This window comes from Eublepharis macularius, chromosome 15, assembly GCF_028583425.1.
Source record: "Eublepharis macularius isolate TG4126 chromosome 15, MPM_Emac_v1.0, whole genome shotgun sequence".
Classification (NCBI taxonomy): Eukaryota; Metazoa; Chordata; class Lepidosauria; order Squamata; family Eublepharidae; genus Eublepharis; species Eublepharis macularius.
Genome location: NC_072804.1, coordinates 6,955,034 through 6,969,740, shown reverse-complemented (window position 1 = coordinate 6,969,740; position 14,707 = coordinate 6,955,034). Strand labels below are relative to the sequence as shown.

The window sequence follows — 14,707 nt, the reverse complement described above, 5'->3', positions numbered from 1 at the left end:
AGATCTGGGCAGAAAAGGTTTCTTCTCCTGTCTTTCCTGCAGCAGGCCCTCATAGGAAGCTGCCCCACACAGGGACAGAAAAGCCAAGGAACCTCCGCTCTCCCAATACTTCGGTCTTGTTTTCTTGCTTGGGGCTTCTTGTTTCAGCGAACTACAATTCCCAGCAGGCCTTGCGAGGAGCAGCAGCGGCAGGGAGCCCCCCCCCCCCGCCCGCGTTTTCCCCCAGCGAAGCGGCGAGCGGGGAGCCATGGCGCTGGGCCGGGCCGCCCCTCTCCCTCGGCCGGCGAGAGGCTTCGGCTGCCGGCCGCCTGCGGGGAAGGCGAGTTCGGGGTCTCCGCGGCAAATGCCAGCGGGCGGGGCCTGAAAGGGGCGGGAGGAGGCGGGCCGGGCCGAAGGACCTGGGGGCGACCCCGCGGAGCCCCGGCCGCGTAGCGCCCCCTCTTCCCCCACGGGCAGCCCCAATAGGGGAGTTGGGGGCGATGCGAGCCGGTAGCTGACGGCGCCCTGGCGGCTTGGGAAGGCGGCAGCCCTGGAGAGCTTGCGGGCCTCGAAACCCCTCCTGTTAGCTCGGGCCGTTTTTATTGACCTAGCTGGATGCAAGAGTTACAGTAATGCAGAGCACATCTTCAGGCAGAAACACTGAAAGACGAAGCGTTCTGTCACTCTGCAAATGATTTTTTTTTTTGTATTTCCGGGCGAAGTAGACTTGTTTACATTTAATTGGACTTGACCAACAGCAGCCCAACTCTGTGCAATGTTCTGGCTTTCTTGAAGACTTTCAGTATATTATGATGTATTGCATTCATTTACTCAAATGGCTGGCCGAAGGCTTCTTTCTTTCTTGAATGTTCAGCAGAAAGAATGGGTGATCAACTGGGCAATATTTTCCTCTTCCAGACATCCCCCGTGTCCTTTGAGGAGGTAGCCGTGTTCTTCACGGAGGAGGAATGGGCTCTGCTCAGTCCAGGCCAAAGAAAACTCTACTGGGAAGTGATGCAGGAAAATTATGAGACTGTGGCCTTTCTGGGTAAGAATCTTTTCCTTTTTCTCCTGAACACCGAAGAGAATATGGGGTGGCATCTTCCTTTGACCCTCTTTGATTTCAGGATACTCTTTCATTTGCCACAGAGGAAAGAATGCAACTCTCATACCTGGGCATCCTGTTCTGTGCTATGTACCGAATTATGAGAGTATCACAAATACTAGCTATCCTACAAGGATCTAAATAATGAAATCTAAGTAAGGATCTATAATAACAAGGTCTGCAATAAACGTATTCTTTGTATAATCAATTTTGGTGTATTCTCTCAAGATAATACTTCACCACCCAACCATTTACAAAAAGTGAATCCTTGTAGCCATTATGCCTCCAAAGAGTCTCAAGCATATATCACACTCATAACCATATAACATCTTAAACTGCTAGTGCTATTCAATATTTCATATACGCCAACAGTTGTAATTCCTATGTCCTATACCTGGAGTGCCCAACCTGACATGTGTCAAATAATTCCTTCAATATTGCAATAGTCCATGCATTGTAACACACAATAGTTTACAGTGATTAGCAGCAAGCACAGCCCTTAATACATTTCACTACATCACAAATATGTTTTTCCATCCATAGAGACTATGTAGATCAAAATTTTATGCTGTATAGTGTTCTTAAAGGATAAAGTCAATTGCTACTAGATCTTGTAAAAAGCCCAGATAGGTGTGACAATCTTACAGGTCGACTGGTTCCTTTGATTCCTGTTTCATTCTCTTTTTCAAAGAAGTCACAACAGTACTGATGTCTTGTTCAATTCTTAAGCATTCTTTAGACAAACTATCTAGTATCTGAACATCTCCTGAAAAGACATTGTTATCCTGCTCAAGCAGAAGGCTGTTACAATGTATGGGCTAGATTTCATGATTTAGATTTCTGTAGGTGTCCTATGTGCCGTCAAGTCACCTTCAGCCTCTGGCACCCCTATGAATGAAAGACCTCCAGAGCATCCTGTCATCATTAACAGACTTGCTCAGATCCTACAAACTGGAGGACGTCACTTCTTTTATTGAGTCAAGCAATCTCATTTTAGTTCTTCCTTTTTTCCTACTGCCTTCCACTTTTCCTAGCATTATTGACTTTTCCAGAGAATAGTGTCTTCTCATGATGTGACCAAACTATGATAGCCTTAGTTTTGTCATTTTAATTTCTCAGTCCTGCAGATTTCTTACTAGGCCTATTTATTGGAAAGTCCTGAGCTCTGATAATTAAGTGCCCCTGTAGACTGCTTTCTTCCTGTGAGAAGTGGCCTTGGGCAGGCCAGAGCCTGGTGTTGAGCTCACCATAAGCTTCACTCCCTAAACTTTCACATGCTGTAATGTCCAATCAAGTAACTGAGCCCTGATTGGTTCTTCGAGTGGGCTGATGCCCCTCCAGATTTCAAGAAGCCTCTTTGTCTCTAGGCAGTTTATCAGTTTCTACCCTGTAGTCATTGCCAACCACCTGCAATGTGAGAGAGAGAGAGAGCTTCTCAGCTCCATGCTACTTACAGGATGCCTAGAGTATAAGATGTAGTTAAGATCTTTACTAATAATAAGATAAGAACAACTATGATATAGAAATAATGTGATATTAATAGCGGGGGGTTCGAGTGCTATTGGAAGTCAACATCGAAAAGGGGAGGGGAGGGGGTGGGGAAATATACTTGTGGGAATTGAAATGGATTGTATTTGTGTTTTAATCTGACTATATATTGACCCATCCAATAAAAATGTATTAATTAAAAAAGGATGCCTAGAGTAAGCTGGCATGGATCAACTAACTTTGGAACCAACTGAGAGAATTGTTAGTGACAGCTAGCCAGTAGTATTTTAGTCAGTTAGAACATAGCTAGGTCAGCAAGCTGTTACTTGTTTTCATGCCTTGCTTAAATATTTTAAAGAGCGGTTTCTGCTTTGCATACACTCCTATATTCTTTCTTTAATAAACTCAAGTAATGTATTTTACCTGCCTGTCCCCAGTGTTACTTGCCAAGGAGGTACACAAACTCAAAAAACCCCAAGAAGCTGGGGTGCTTCAAAACAGACGGCCAGAGCTCTTAGAAGCTCCCAGGGGGCCCTAAGTGGCTTGGGTAGCTATCAGGGATGGGGGGATGAAAGTCTCTGGATCAATTCGTGCCCCTCCTGTACTTAAGTTTTATTGATAACATTTTCATCATCTGGTCACATGGGAAAGAACACTGGTGGGATTTCAGCAGGCCTTCAGCAGCTTCCACCCCACCTTCAACCTGACCATGAATCAATCCACACAGAAAGTACATCTTCTAGATACCACTGTACTAAAACATGACAAATGTTTAAGAACCACCTCATACCAGAAACCTACAAATAGGCAAACATATCTACATGCCTCCAGTCACCATCATCTACAGCCAAGTTCTGCATTACAGTCGCATCTGTTCCAACCTCTCTGACAGGATCGACAGCAGACATTTTTGGAATTACAAAACCCACTTGATGTAGTAAGGAAACAGATCGACAAAGCTAGAATGATACCAGGTGATACCCTGCCAAAAGATAGGCCCAAATGAAACAACAATAGAATACCACAGGTGGTCACATACTGTTCAGCTCAAACCAGTTCAAAGCATTGGGAGGCAAACTGTCATGGGTCAGCCAGAGCTCAGTTTTAGTGAGGACTACTCAAGAGAAGAGGAGCCTGATATAGCCCAGGAGGATTCCTCAGAAGAAGAAGAGCCTGGTGTAGCCCCAGACTTCTCAGGAGGAGGGAAGCCTCAGGCAGCCAAAGACCTTCCCAGAAACTAGACACCTGGTTCCTTGGTTCATTCACAATCATAGCTCAGATCAACCCAGTAGCTTATCGCCTGCAATTGCCACTGATACTCCCAATTCATCCTGTGTTCCATCAGTCCCTCCTTGTTCCTGCTTCAGCCCTAGATCCTCAACGACCACAGCTGCCACCACCTCTGCTGGTACATGTCAACAGACACGAGGAGTACGAAGTTGCCCAGATCCTTGAATCCCACTACCATTGGGGTCAACTATAGTATCTGGTTGACTGGAAGGGGTACAACCCTGAAGATTTCTCCTGGGAACCTGCGGAAAATCTGCATGCTCCAGACCTCACCTGGCAGTTTCACCAGGCATACCCCTGAAAGCCCAGGACATGGGATGGGGGTGGGGAAGCTGAGGTGGGAGGATGGTGTCGTGGGTCAGCCAGAACTCAGTTCTAGCAACGTCTACTCAGGAGAAGAGGAGCCTGATATAGCCCAGGAGGACTCCACAGAAGAAGAGCCTGGTGTAGCCCCGGACTTCTCAGAAGGAGGGAAGCCTCAGGCAGCCAGCCCTGATTCAGTAGAAGTCAGCAAACAGGTAGAGCAGCTGCCAGCCAATTAGAGATCACAGCCAGCAGCTGAGGCAGTAACACCAACACCCTCCAGCCTGTCCCGATACAGACTCACACTGGCAGCATGCAAGGGAAAACTCCCAAGTTGTCCGAGCAGGGCAGCACCCAGTTCCAAGGTTCAGGCACCAACTGGGCACACTCACGGCTTCAAGTCCAAAGGGGGATTCCAAAAACACATCCACAGGAACAGGCCAAGGTCAGGGACAAGAGAATCAATTCCAAACACGGCAGCAAGGTCAGTAGTGAGCGGACTCGTTGCTTCCACGCAGCCACTCCCTCTTCGGCTGCTTTTAAGCCTCACAGTGCTCAGCACCTGCCAGCTATCTCAGTCCTGCTCCTGCGAGCACTCATCATCACTAATGATGCTGGGCCAGTGCTGTGCTGCTAGCCTGGCACTGCGCCTTCTGGCTTGGAGGGCTCTTCTAGCCCTCCTCTGGCAGCACTCCCGAGGCTCTGGTGATGAAGGGGGAGAGCTGGCCTGCACCTGGATTTCTGTTGCCAGCCCAGGGCTGGGAAGCTGAGGAACCGATGTGCTGGGACCTGGCTGTGGATCAGTATCTGAGCCTTCAGAGCCTGCCTCCTCCTGCAGTGCCTCTGCCACTGGCTGTGGATCTGGGTCAGGTTCACCAGCTGCCTCTTCCTCAGAAGAGTCCTCTGAGCCTCTCTGCTCCACTGGGCCAGGTTGGTCCATGACACAGCCCCAGTACCACAGGTGAAATCCAGCCAGGGACTTCTAACTCCCCACGCTGTAGGCAGAAGCAGAGAATGGAGCTGCAGGAGAGGAGGTGAAGTGCTTTCCTCCTGAGCCGATGCCAGCTGCTTGTGGATAATGATGATGAGTAGCATCAAGATACCTCCCAAGCAGCTGGCTGTGATTAGCACACAGCCATAAAGACCAACCCAGGAGAACTGTAGGGCGTGGAAGCAATAATCAGCATCTCTGATGCCACAACCAATACCTTAAAGCTTGCCTTGACTTCTGGACCATTTTGACGTTGCCTTTGTTATATCTTTGGACTTATCAGTGACTGACCTTCTGAATACCCTGACCTTGCTGTACAGACTTGCCCTGGGACCACATTACTGACTTTTTGAATTATTTCTCTTGACTTTGGACCGGTCCTCAGCTATTCTTTCAAATCTAAGCATATTTGCTTACCACACTCCACACCTGGCAGCAATGCCTGCATATGTCTGGCGCAGCCCATGACACAAACCTTTTCTTCCCAGACAGCCCCCTCACCTTCTCACTCAACAACTTCTCATTCATAATAATGTACTTTCTAACACTGACACAGACTCTGGGACCAGAGCCTACAATAAACCAAGATGCCAACTCTGTCCCCATATTTACTCAACAGGACGATGACTGGACATCACCACGCTGGTTATACCATCTCAGGTTCATTCACTTATTCATCTTTCAATGTTAAATACATCATCAATTGTCTGCAATGCCTCTCTGCTCTCTACATTAGACAAACAGGTCAGTCCCTATGCAAAAGAATAAATGGACATAAATCTGACATTACAAATCAGAACACACAAAAACCAATGGAAGAACATTTTAATTTTCTAGGACATTCCATTGCTCACCTAAAAGTGGCTGTCATGAAACAGAAGCTTCAAGGGGAAATTAGGGTATCCCCCCCCCCCGAGCTGAACAGAGGCAGGATTCTTAGCTCACTACAAATACTAATTTCAGATATAATTAAGTTGCATTGTACTTTTACATCATGACATTTTCCTTTGATGCACCTCTCCCATCTAATCAACCTGAACTGTACCTTTACATCTTGATGACATCCCTTGAAATAAATAAATAAATAAATGGTCTGAAGAAGGGAGCTCTGAACCTCTGCTTACTCAGAAAATCTTGTTGGTGCCACTGGACTCAAATTCTGCTGTTCTACTGCAGACCAACACAGCTATCCATTTAAAACTATTTCAATACAATTCTTGGTATTTTTAAAACAGCATTTCATTTCCTGTTCTGTCTCTATGTGCTACCTAAATTAATACATCAGACTATGGATGTCAGGTTGTGGCAGGTAGATCCCTGGATCACTTCAGCACAACACATGTCCTTAGCTAAATCATCTTTATTCAGGAATTCAATCTTGTACACATACACAGGTCCATAGGAGTACATGAAGTAAAAAGCAGGACTTCCCGTCTGGGAAAGATGGTGAACTGATGTCGTCCAGGGAGCTGGGCGATCTAGAGCTACTGTTTGGGCAGGCAGGCACCTAGATTTGCCAGCTGCCACCACATCCCAGGAAGGGAAGGGGCAAGAATGCTATGAGACCCCAAGAGTGTGTGATCTCGGCACCAGAAGAGGTTCTGAATCAAGGATTTCTCCTGGTGCCTTGAGGTCCCCTCGGAGAAGGGTGAGCTAAAATCTCTACAGAGCTCTATGAGTCAAATCAACATAAGGACACCAGAAAGCAGGCTTCTATAAAAGATTTTGAGCAAGTTTAAAATTCAGAAGCGGCGTGAATAAGCCAAAAAGACAGAAAGAAGGTAAAGATTGTTATCTACTTTAACGTTTTAAAAGGGAATGCCAGCCAGAAAGTGGGACTGAGTTAATAAAAAGGTTGCAGGAAGATAATCTTGGGACATTTAAAGTGAAAATGGGAGGATTTGGCGGGACTTTAAGCCATAAAAAGAAGAAAAACTAAATTGTTTATACATACCTGTGGTTTCGGAATCAAAAGCAACACTGGGAAAAGGGGAGGAGAGGCTTGAATAAATGGAGGAAACATCTCAAGACTGGCAGTGAAATAGAGAGTGACTCGGCATTGCTAGAGAGGAATCAACAACGGAGGTAAAAGGTGGAAGTGCAGAGGCCATAGGCAACATGGAAGTGAAACAAGGATAACAACGCAAGAGGACAAAGGTGAAGAAACAAAAGGAAGTGCTTGGACACCATTTTGAGAAGGCTGAGGGAAGAACCATAGAGAAATTGCGCCCAACATTTTGGTAAGGTCAAAGTTAAAGAATCTTTAAAAAAAACAGGAATAAATAAAAAGATAATAAGGTAATTAAACAGTGATTGGGATTGGGACTATTTAGAGGAGCATGAATGGACTTACAATAAGAATTGGAGTACTTTTATAAAAATGGATTTAAGAAAAAGAGCAGATACGTGGGGGGGGGAGCGAAAGCTAGCCCAACCATGAAGAAAGTGGAGAAAGAGAAATTGGAGTGGCAAAATGCCTTGGAAATATTAGAAAATAAAGTGCTTGAAAGCACAAAAGACATATCCCAATCTATTCAAAAGATGGAAGAAAATCTGACTAAAAGTGTGAAAGACAGAGGTGGCAGAACTAAGAGCCTAGATGAGATGAAGGATGAAATGCAAACAACAAAACAAGCAGTCCAGGGGGTGGAGCAGAAAACGAAAGAAGAGAGTTAAAGACTTCAAGATAGAGTAGCAATGATGGAATGTAAGGTGGCCGAGAACCAGCTGAGATTTCAAGGTGTGCCTGAATCTGAAGGACAGGATGTACAACAACAGATGATACCTATATTGGCGGAATATTTAGGGAAGCAACCAGAAGAAATTGAAATGAGTATTGATTTGATGTACAGAGTAAACTCCAGCTATGCAAGACAGAAGAAACTACCAAGAGATGTGATGGTAATTTTCACAGCAAGAAGAATTAAAGAAGAAATCCTGAGAGAGCACTTCAAAAAGCCACTGGTGCTTGAGGAGAGCAGAGTTCGAATTATGAAAGAAATACCAAGAAAAATACTCCAAGAGAGAAGGAAATACAAGGAATTAACCGAAAAATTAAGAGAAAAAAATCATGTATAGGTGGGAAATACCTGAAGGATTAGCTTTTCAATTTAAAGTGCAGAAAGTTACCATCAAGTCAAGACGTGAAATGACAATGTTCTTACTTCAAAATCAAAAATGTATTTGGATGGCATGTGTATTTATGGTATGAAAAGCATAAAATGGACGGTATGTTCCAGCACCATTATGTAAGAGGAAATGTATTTAAGATTTGGCAAAAATATAAAAAAATTGTAGGGGAGAAAAGACCATTGCGGATTGTCCCAGCAAAAGTGATAAGCCCACGTTCAGAATATAATGGAGAAGAATGGCTAACATATAAAGAATTATTGACGGCGGAAGGGAATGTCTACAAATCGAAGAGTCAAAAAGATCTACCATTCAAATATGGTAGCTCTGTACATTGGACAAACCAGCCAACCTCTATGCAAAAGAATAAATGGACACAAATCTGACATTAGAAATGGAAACGTCCAAAAACCAGTGGGAGAACACTTCAATCTACCAGGACATTCCACCAAAGACTTAAAGGTCGCTGTGGTCCAACAGAAACCTTTCAAAAACAAAATCCAACGGGAGGCTGCTGAATTGGAATTCATATGCAAATTTGACTCTGTCAAGCTGGGACTGAATAGAGACTATGAATGGTTATCACATTATCACAGGTAACAGATTTCCTTTACAGCAGCATGGTCTGGGGGAGCCCAGTGGCGCCTGGTGTGGACTTTCGGGGACCACAGTTCTCTTTGTCAGATGCGTCTGGCAGGGAGAGCTGTGGTTATCGAAGGCTTATACTACATGGGAATGGGATGCTTTTACTGCTGCAAACTAACACGGCAAACTGACTCCATACCAAAAGGAGATGTTTACGTTTACTAGCAAAGGAATGTTTGGGTTGCCTCCCCGCTAATTGCATCCTGTCCCCTTCTGATATATGTCCCCTTCTCTCCCATCTCCACCCTCCTCTTCTGTATTTGACCAGTTTGTATCATGCATCTGACGAAGAGAACTTGATTCTCGAAAGCTTATGCTACAATAAAATTGGTTAGTCTTAAAGGTGCTACTGGACTCTTTCTGATCATTCAAATATGGGTGGTTACAATATAGACAAATTAATGATATACATGAAGTTGATAAAAGGAAGGTGGGATTTAGGGAAAAGAATTCAGAAATAGAAGAGTTATTGCTAGGAGAGGGACCAAAGATGATCTCTAAGATATCTAAATTGTTACTGAAATGGGACACAGAAGATGAAGTAGTTAAGACGCAGATGGTGAAATGGGCAATAAATTTTAATAGAGAAATAACGATGGAGGCTTGGGAATATATGTGGAAAAATACGTTAAAATATCAACATGTGTCAACATAAGAGAAAATTGTTATAAAATGTTGTATAGATGGTATTTGACACCAAAAAATTTGGTCAACATGAGTAAAGATATGTCAAATAAGTGCTGGAAATGTAAACAACATGAAGGCTCCTTTTATCATATGTGGTGGTCATGTGAAAAAGCTAAATCTTTTTGGGCTAAGATTCATGAGAAAATGGGGCAAATTTTGAAGGTTAATTTGAGTAAAAATCCGGAACTGTTACTGTTAAGATTAAATATGGAAAAGATTAATGTTAGAGATAGAACATTGTTATTTTATATGATTGTGGCAGCAAGGTTGTTATATGCAAAATACTGGAAACAAGAGAAGATACCGGAAATTGAAGAATGGATTCAAAAAATGTTATACATGGCAGAGATGGACAAAATGACGAGAAAACTAAGAGAACAAAACTCAAAAGAATTTCAAGAAGACTGCCAGAAAATGAAGGATTATTTAGAAAATGAATGGGATGTAAAAGGAAAATTAGTAATCTTTGATAATTACTGAAAGATAGACATTAAGTGATTTTACCTGTACTTAAAAAGATTAGATGTAAATTAGATGTAATGATCAGGGATAGAACGGTTCTAGCGCTGTTGGAAGTCAAAATAAAAGGGGGGAGGGTGGGGTGGGGGCATACACTAGTTAAGGGAAGAATAATTAATGTTTCTATATTGGATGTATATGCCAACCTACCAAAAACAAATAAAAAATTTATTTTTAAAAAAATGAAGTAAAAAGCAGCTGCCTGTTAACTTCTCATTGAAAGGAATAAAGCTTCAGGCTGTTACAGTACAATATACTCATCCAGTCTCCTCCCCCCCTAAACCACAAGTATCGAAGCAGCCTGGGAAACATTTCCAAAATTCACACACTAGTCAGACAGGACACTGAGCAACACAACACTCCAGACACTCAAGGTCAGATTAGGAATGTCCGCTTCACCATCTGCTGTGAGAAAACGAAAGTAGTTATTGAAAGCAAAGGAATAACCTTATCAGTTACAACATGAGATCAGTTCTAAGGCTGAAATGACTCAGGACCACAAACTTAATATTGGCAGGGATGAATGGGTACAGTCAGACCTGACATAATACTAGAAAACACATTAAGCTTTCTGCAACAAAAGCAAGGAATTCCCTTCCCTCATGTTGTTGTGACCTCTTCCACCTTTCCAAGACATCCTGGCACATGGTTAGAGATTGCTGGGGGTTTACCAGGCCCCCCAGCTCTTGCTGCAGAAATTACCATTCACTACTGACTGTACCAGCTAACAGGAAATTTTTTCCTTTTCCTTTTTATTTGATTTTTGTCTTTTCTATCTGCAGATGTGAGTGACGTGGTGATTGAGAAAGAACCAGAAAGGGTTACTGTGGAAAGAGATGCCGATCTGCAGGTAGAAGTGAAAACTGGAGTTCAAGTGGTACCCAAGAGGGAGTGGAGAAGCAAAAGGAAAGCCAAACAGAAGCAAAGGAAGGAATTGGTTGCCCACCAGAGCAGGAAGATGCCTGAGGTCCCAGCCCAAAATGAAATACAGAAGAGAAAGAGAAGGCATAAGGGTCCAGTAATTGTGAAAAGATTGAGCTGCAAATTCAGAGTTAAAAAATATCAGAAAATTACAAAATGCTGGAAAACATATAAATGCTTAGTATGTCGAAAGACCTTCTTTCAGAATAGCAAGCTAGCTATACACCAGAGGATGCACAGAGGGGAGAAGCCATATAAATACTTGGAGTGCGGGAAGAGCTTTTCTGGGAATGGCAACCTAACTCAGCATTGCAAGGTTCACACAGGGGAGAAGCCATACAAATGCTTGGAGTGTGAGAAGAGCTTCTCTCAGAAAGGGAACCTAACTAGCCATCAGAAAGTTCACACAGGGGAGAAGCCATATAAATGCTTGGAGTGTGGGAAGAGCTTCTCTCGGAGAGGGAACCTAACTAGCCATCACAAGGTTCACACAGGGGAGAAGCCATATAAATGCTTGGAGTGTGGGAAGAGCTTCTCTCAGAAAGGAAACCTAACAAGCCATCAAAAGGTTCACACAGGGGAGAAGCCTTATAAATGCTTTGAATGCGGAAAGAGCTTCTCTGAGGATGGCAATCTGACGAAACATCGCAAGGTGCACACAGGGGAGAAACCATATAAATGCTTGGAGTGCGGGAAGAGCTTCTCTCTGAACATCCACCTAAAAAGACATCACAACATTCACACAGGAGAGAAGCCATTTAAATGCTTGGAGTGTGGGAAGAGCTTTTTTCACAATAGTAGCCTAACTAGCCATCAAAAGGTTCACACAGGGGAGAGGCCATATAAATGCTTGGTGTGTGGGAAGGGCTTCTTTGACAATAGTATCCTAACTAGACATCAAAAGGTTCACACAGGGGAGAAGCCATATAAATGCTTGGAGTGTGGGAAGAGCTTCTCTCACAGTGGTAGCCTAATTAGACATCAAAAGATTCACACAGGGGAGAAGCCATTTAAATGCTTTGAGTGTGGGAAGAGCTTCTCGTACAATAGTAGCCTAACTAGCCATCAAAAGGTTCACACAGAAGAGAGGCCGTATAAATGCTTGGTGTGTGAGAAAAGATTCTCTGATAATAGTAGCCTAATTAGCCATCAAAAGGTTCACACAGAGGAGAAGCCGTTTAAATGCTTGGAGTGTGGGAAGAGCTTCTCTCTGAACATAGTCCTGAAAAGACATCGCACGGTTCACACGGGGGAGAAGCCATATAAATGTTTTGAGTGTGGGAAGAGCTTCTCTCATAAAGGGAACCTAACTAACCATCAAAAGGTTCACACAGGGGAGAAGCCTTATAAATGCTTTGAGTGTGGGAAGAGCTTCTCTGAGAATAGCAATCTAACTAAACATCACAAGATTCACACAGGGGAGAAACCATATAAATGCTTGGAGTGTGGGAAGAGTTTCACTCTGAACATCCACCTAAAAAGACATTGCAATGTTCACACAGGAGAGAAACCATTTAAATGCTTGGAGTGTGGGAAGAGCTTTTTTCACAATAGTAGCTTAACTAGCCATCAAAAGCTTCACACAGGGAAGAGGCCATATAAATGCTTGGTGTGTGGGAAAAGCTTCTCTGATAATAGTAGTCTAACTGGCCATCAAAAGGTTCACACAGGGGAGAAGCCATTTAAATGCTTGGAGTGTGGAAAGAGCTTCTTTCATAATGGCTACCTTTTGAGACATCAAAAGGTTCACACATTGGAGAAGTCATTTAAATGCTTGCAGTGTGGGATTAGCTTTTTTCTGAATGGCACACTAATTAGACATCAAAAAGTTCACATGGGAGAAGCCATATAAATGCTTATAATTTGGAAAGATGTTTAGTGAGTCTTATCTTACACCAGAAGATTCACCTAGGAGAATAGTCATCCAATCCAATTTATTGTATGGCTGACCTTTCCTGCTTCTGACCGTGACATGACATGTCAGCTGCCCTGACAAGCAACATTTGTATCCCTAATTTCCTCCTTTTCCTTCATCTCCCCTCCTTTCATTTTGTTAGCATCAAATATATGTATGTAGCATCCCTGATTTGCAAAACAATACATATTTTTCTCTGTGTTCTCTTAAAGCCTCCCATGTTAATGGACCATTCACCAAGATGGTGAGATAAAGTCTCATATTAGCTCTTTCAAAACAAGTGGTATAATTTTCTAGGGGGGAGAACTTTTATTTTAACTATCTGAAAAGTTGTCATAATTGTCGATTAAATTCTGTCCTCACCCTTGAAGACCAATAACTAATGTTATTTCTCATATTCTGATCAGATCAGCCTTGCAAAGTTCTGTACATTTAGTCAAAAATACTGCTGAATACTAGGGGTGTGCAATTCGGTAATCTAATTAGGTTAAAGTTACCGAATCAGGGCCGTTTCGGTTTTTTTCAATATTACTGAAACTTTTTCTGAATGCTGAAAAAATTCGGTAATACCGAAACACAGATTACCGAAACGATTCGGCCATTGTTTTCAATGAGAAAACCACCTCCCGGCTTTCTGGGAGTCTGGGGGGCATTTTCGGTCCGAATCACACCAAACTTGGTGGAGACTTTCTACTTACTCTCCTCTAACTACCCCCCAAGTTTCAGAAAGATTGGACTTTGGAGGGGCCATGTCATGCCCCCCCAAACAAGGTGCCCCCATCCTCCTACTCTCCATGGTTCTCTATGGGGAAAAAAAGTCATCTTTCTAGGTGGCTTGGGGTGGCAGTTTGCAAGCAAAATGCACCCACCTTTCAGGGGACCTGCTCCCACCTGTCCTCCCACCCTCCACCAAGTTTCAGGCAGATTCCACTTTGGGGGACAATTTTATTGTCTCCCAAGGAAGGTGCCCCTATCCACCTCCACTCCACTATTCCCTATGGGGGAAATAAGAGAGGCTTGTGTGGCTAGGGGTGGCATTTCGCATGCAAAATGCCCCCAACCTTCAGGGGCCCATCTCCTACCTGTCCTCCCACCCTCCATCAAGGCCCAAACTGATCCTACTTTGGGGGGGCATTTTATGGCCTCCCAAAGATGCTGCTCTTAGCCCCCCCCTTTCTCCATTATTTCCTATGGGGGAAATTAGAGAGGCTTGTGTGGCTAGGGGTGGCATTTTGCATGCAAAATGCCCCCAACCTTCAGGGCCCCATCTCCTACCTGTCCCCCCTCCCTCCACCAAGGCTCAAGCAGATCCCACTTTGGGGGGCCATTTTATGGCCTCCCAAAGATGCTGCTCTTAGCCCCCCCTTTCTCCATTTCCTATGGGGGAAATTAGAGAGGCTTGTGTGGCTAGGGGTGGTATTTTGCATGCAAAATGCCCCCAACCTTCAGGGGCCCATCTCCTACCTGTCCTCCCACCCTCCACCAAAGCTCAACCAGATCCCACTTTGGGGGGGCATTTTATGCCCCCCTCAAAGGTGGTTCTCCTGCTACACCACTTTGTCTTTCTACTGTGGGGAAGACTTCCACACTGCAGAAACACATGGGATTGGGGTTGCCAATGGCCACAACCACAGTCCACCTGTACCCAAACTGCCAAATACCACACACACCCTCCCTGAAACCTAACCTCCCCTGTCCTGTGGCCAGCCACTTTCTATTGATTCCTGTTAGGGGA

At 44.0% G+C, this 14,707-nt stretch overlaps 1 protein-coding gene across 1 annotated transcript; it reads left to right on the top strand.

Annotated features, from left to right (window-relative positions):
* Window positions 1-217: 217 nt before the first annotated feature.
* LOC129343273 (zinc finger protein 345-like) lies at window positions 218-14,505 on the top strand. Its single transcript, XM_054999397.1, has 3 exons — window positions 218-319; window positions 898-1,027; window positions 10,919-14,505. The coding sequence occupies exons 1-3, from the start codon at window positions 248-250 to the stop codon at window positions 12,907-12,909; spliced, it is 2,193 nt and encodes a 730-aa protein (XP_054855372.1). The 5' UTR covers window positions 218-247; the 3' UTR covers window positions 12,910-14,505.
* The last annotated feature ends 202 nt before the right edge of the window (window positions 14,506-14,707 follow it).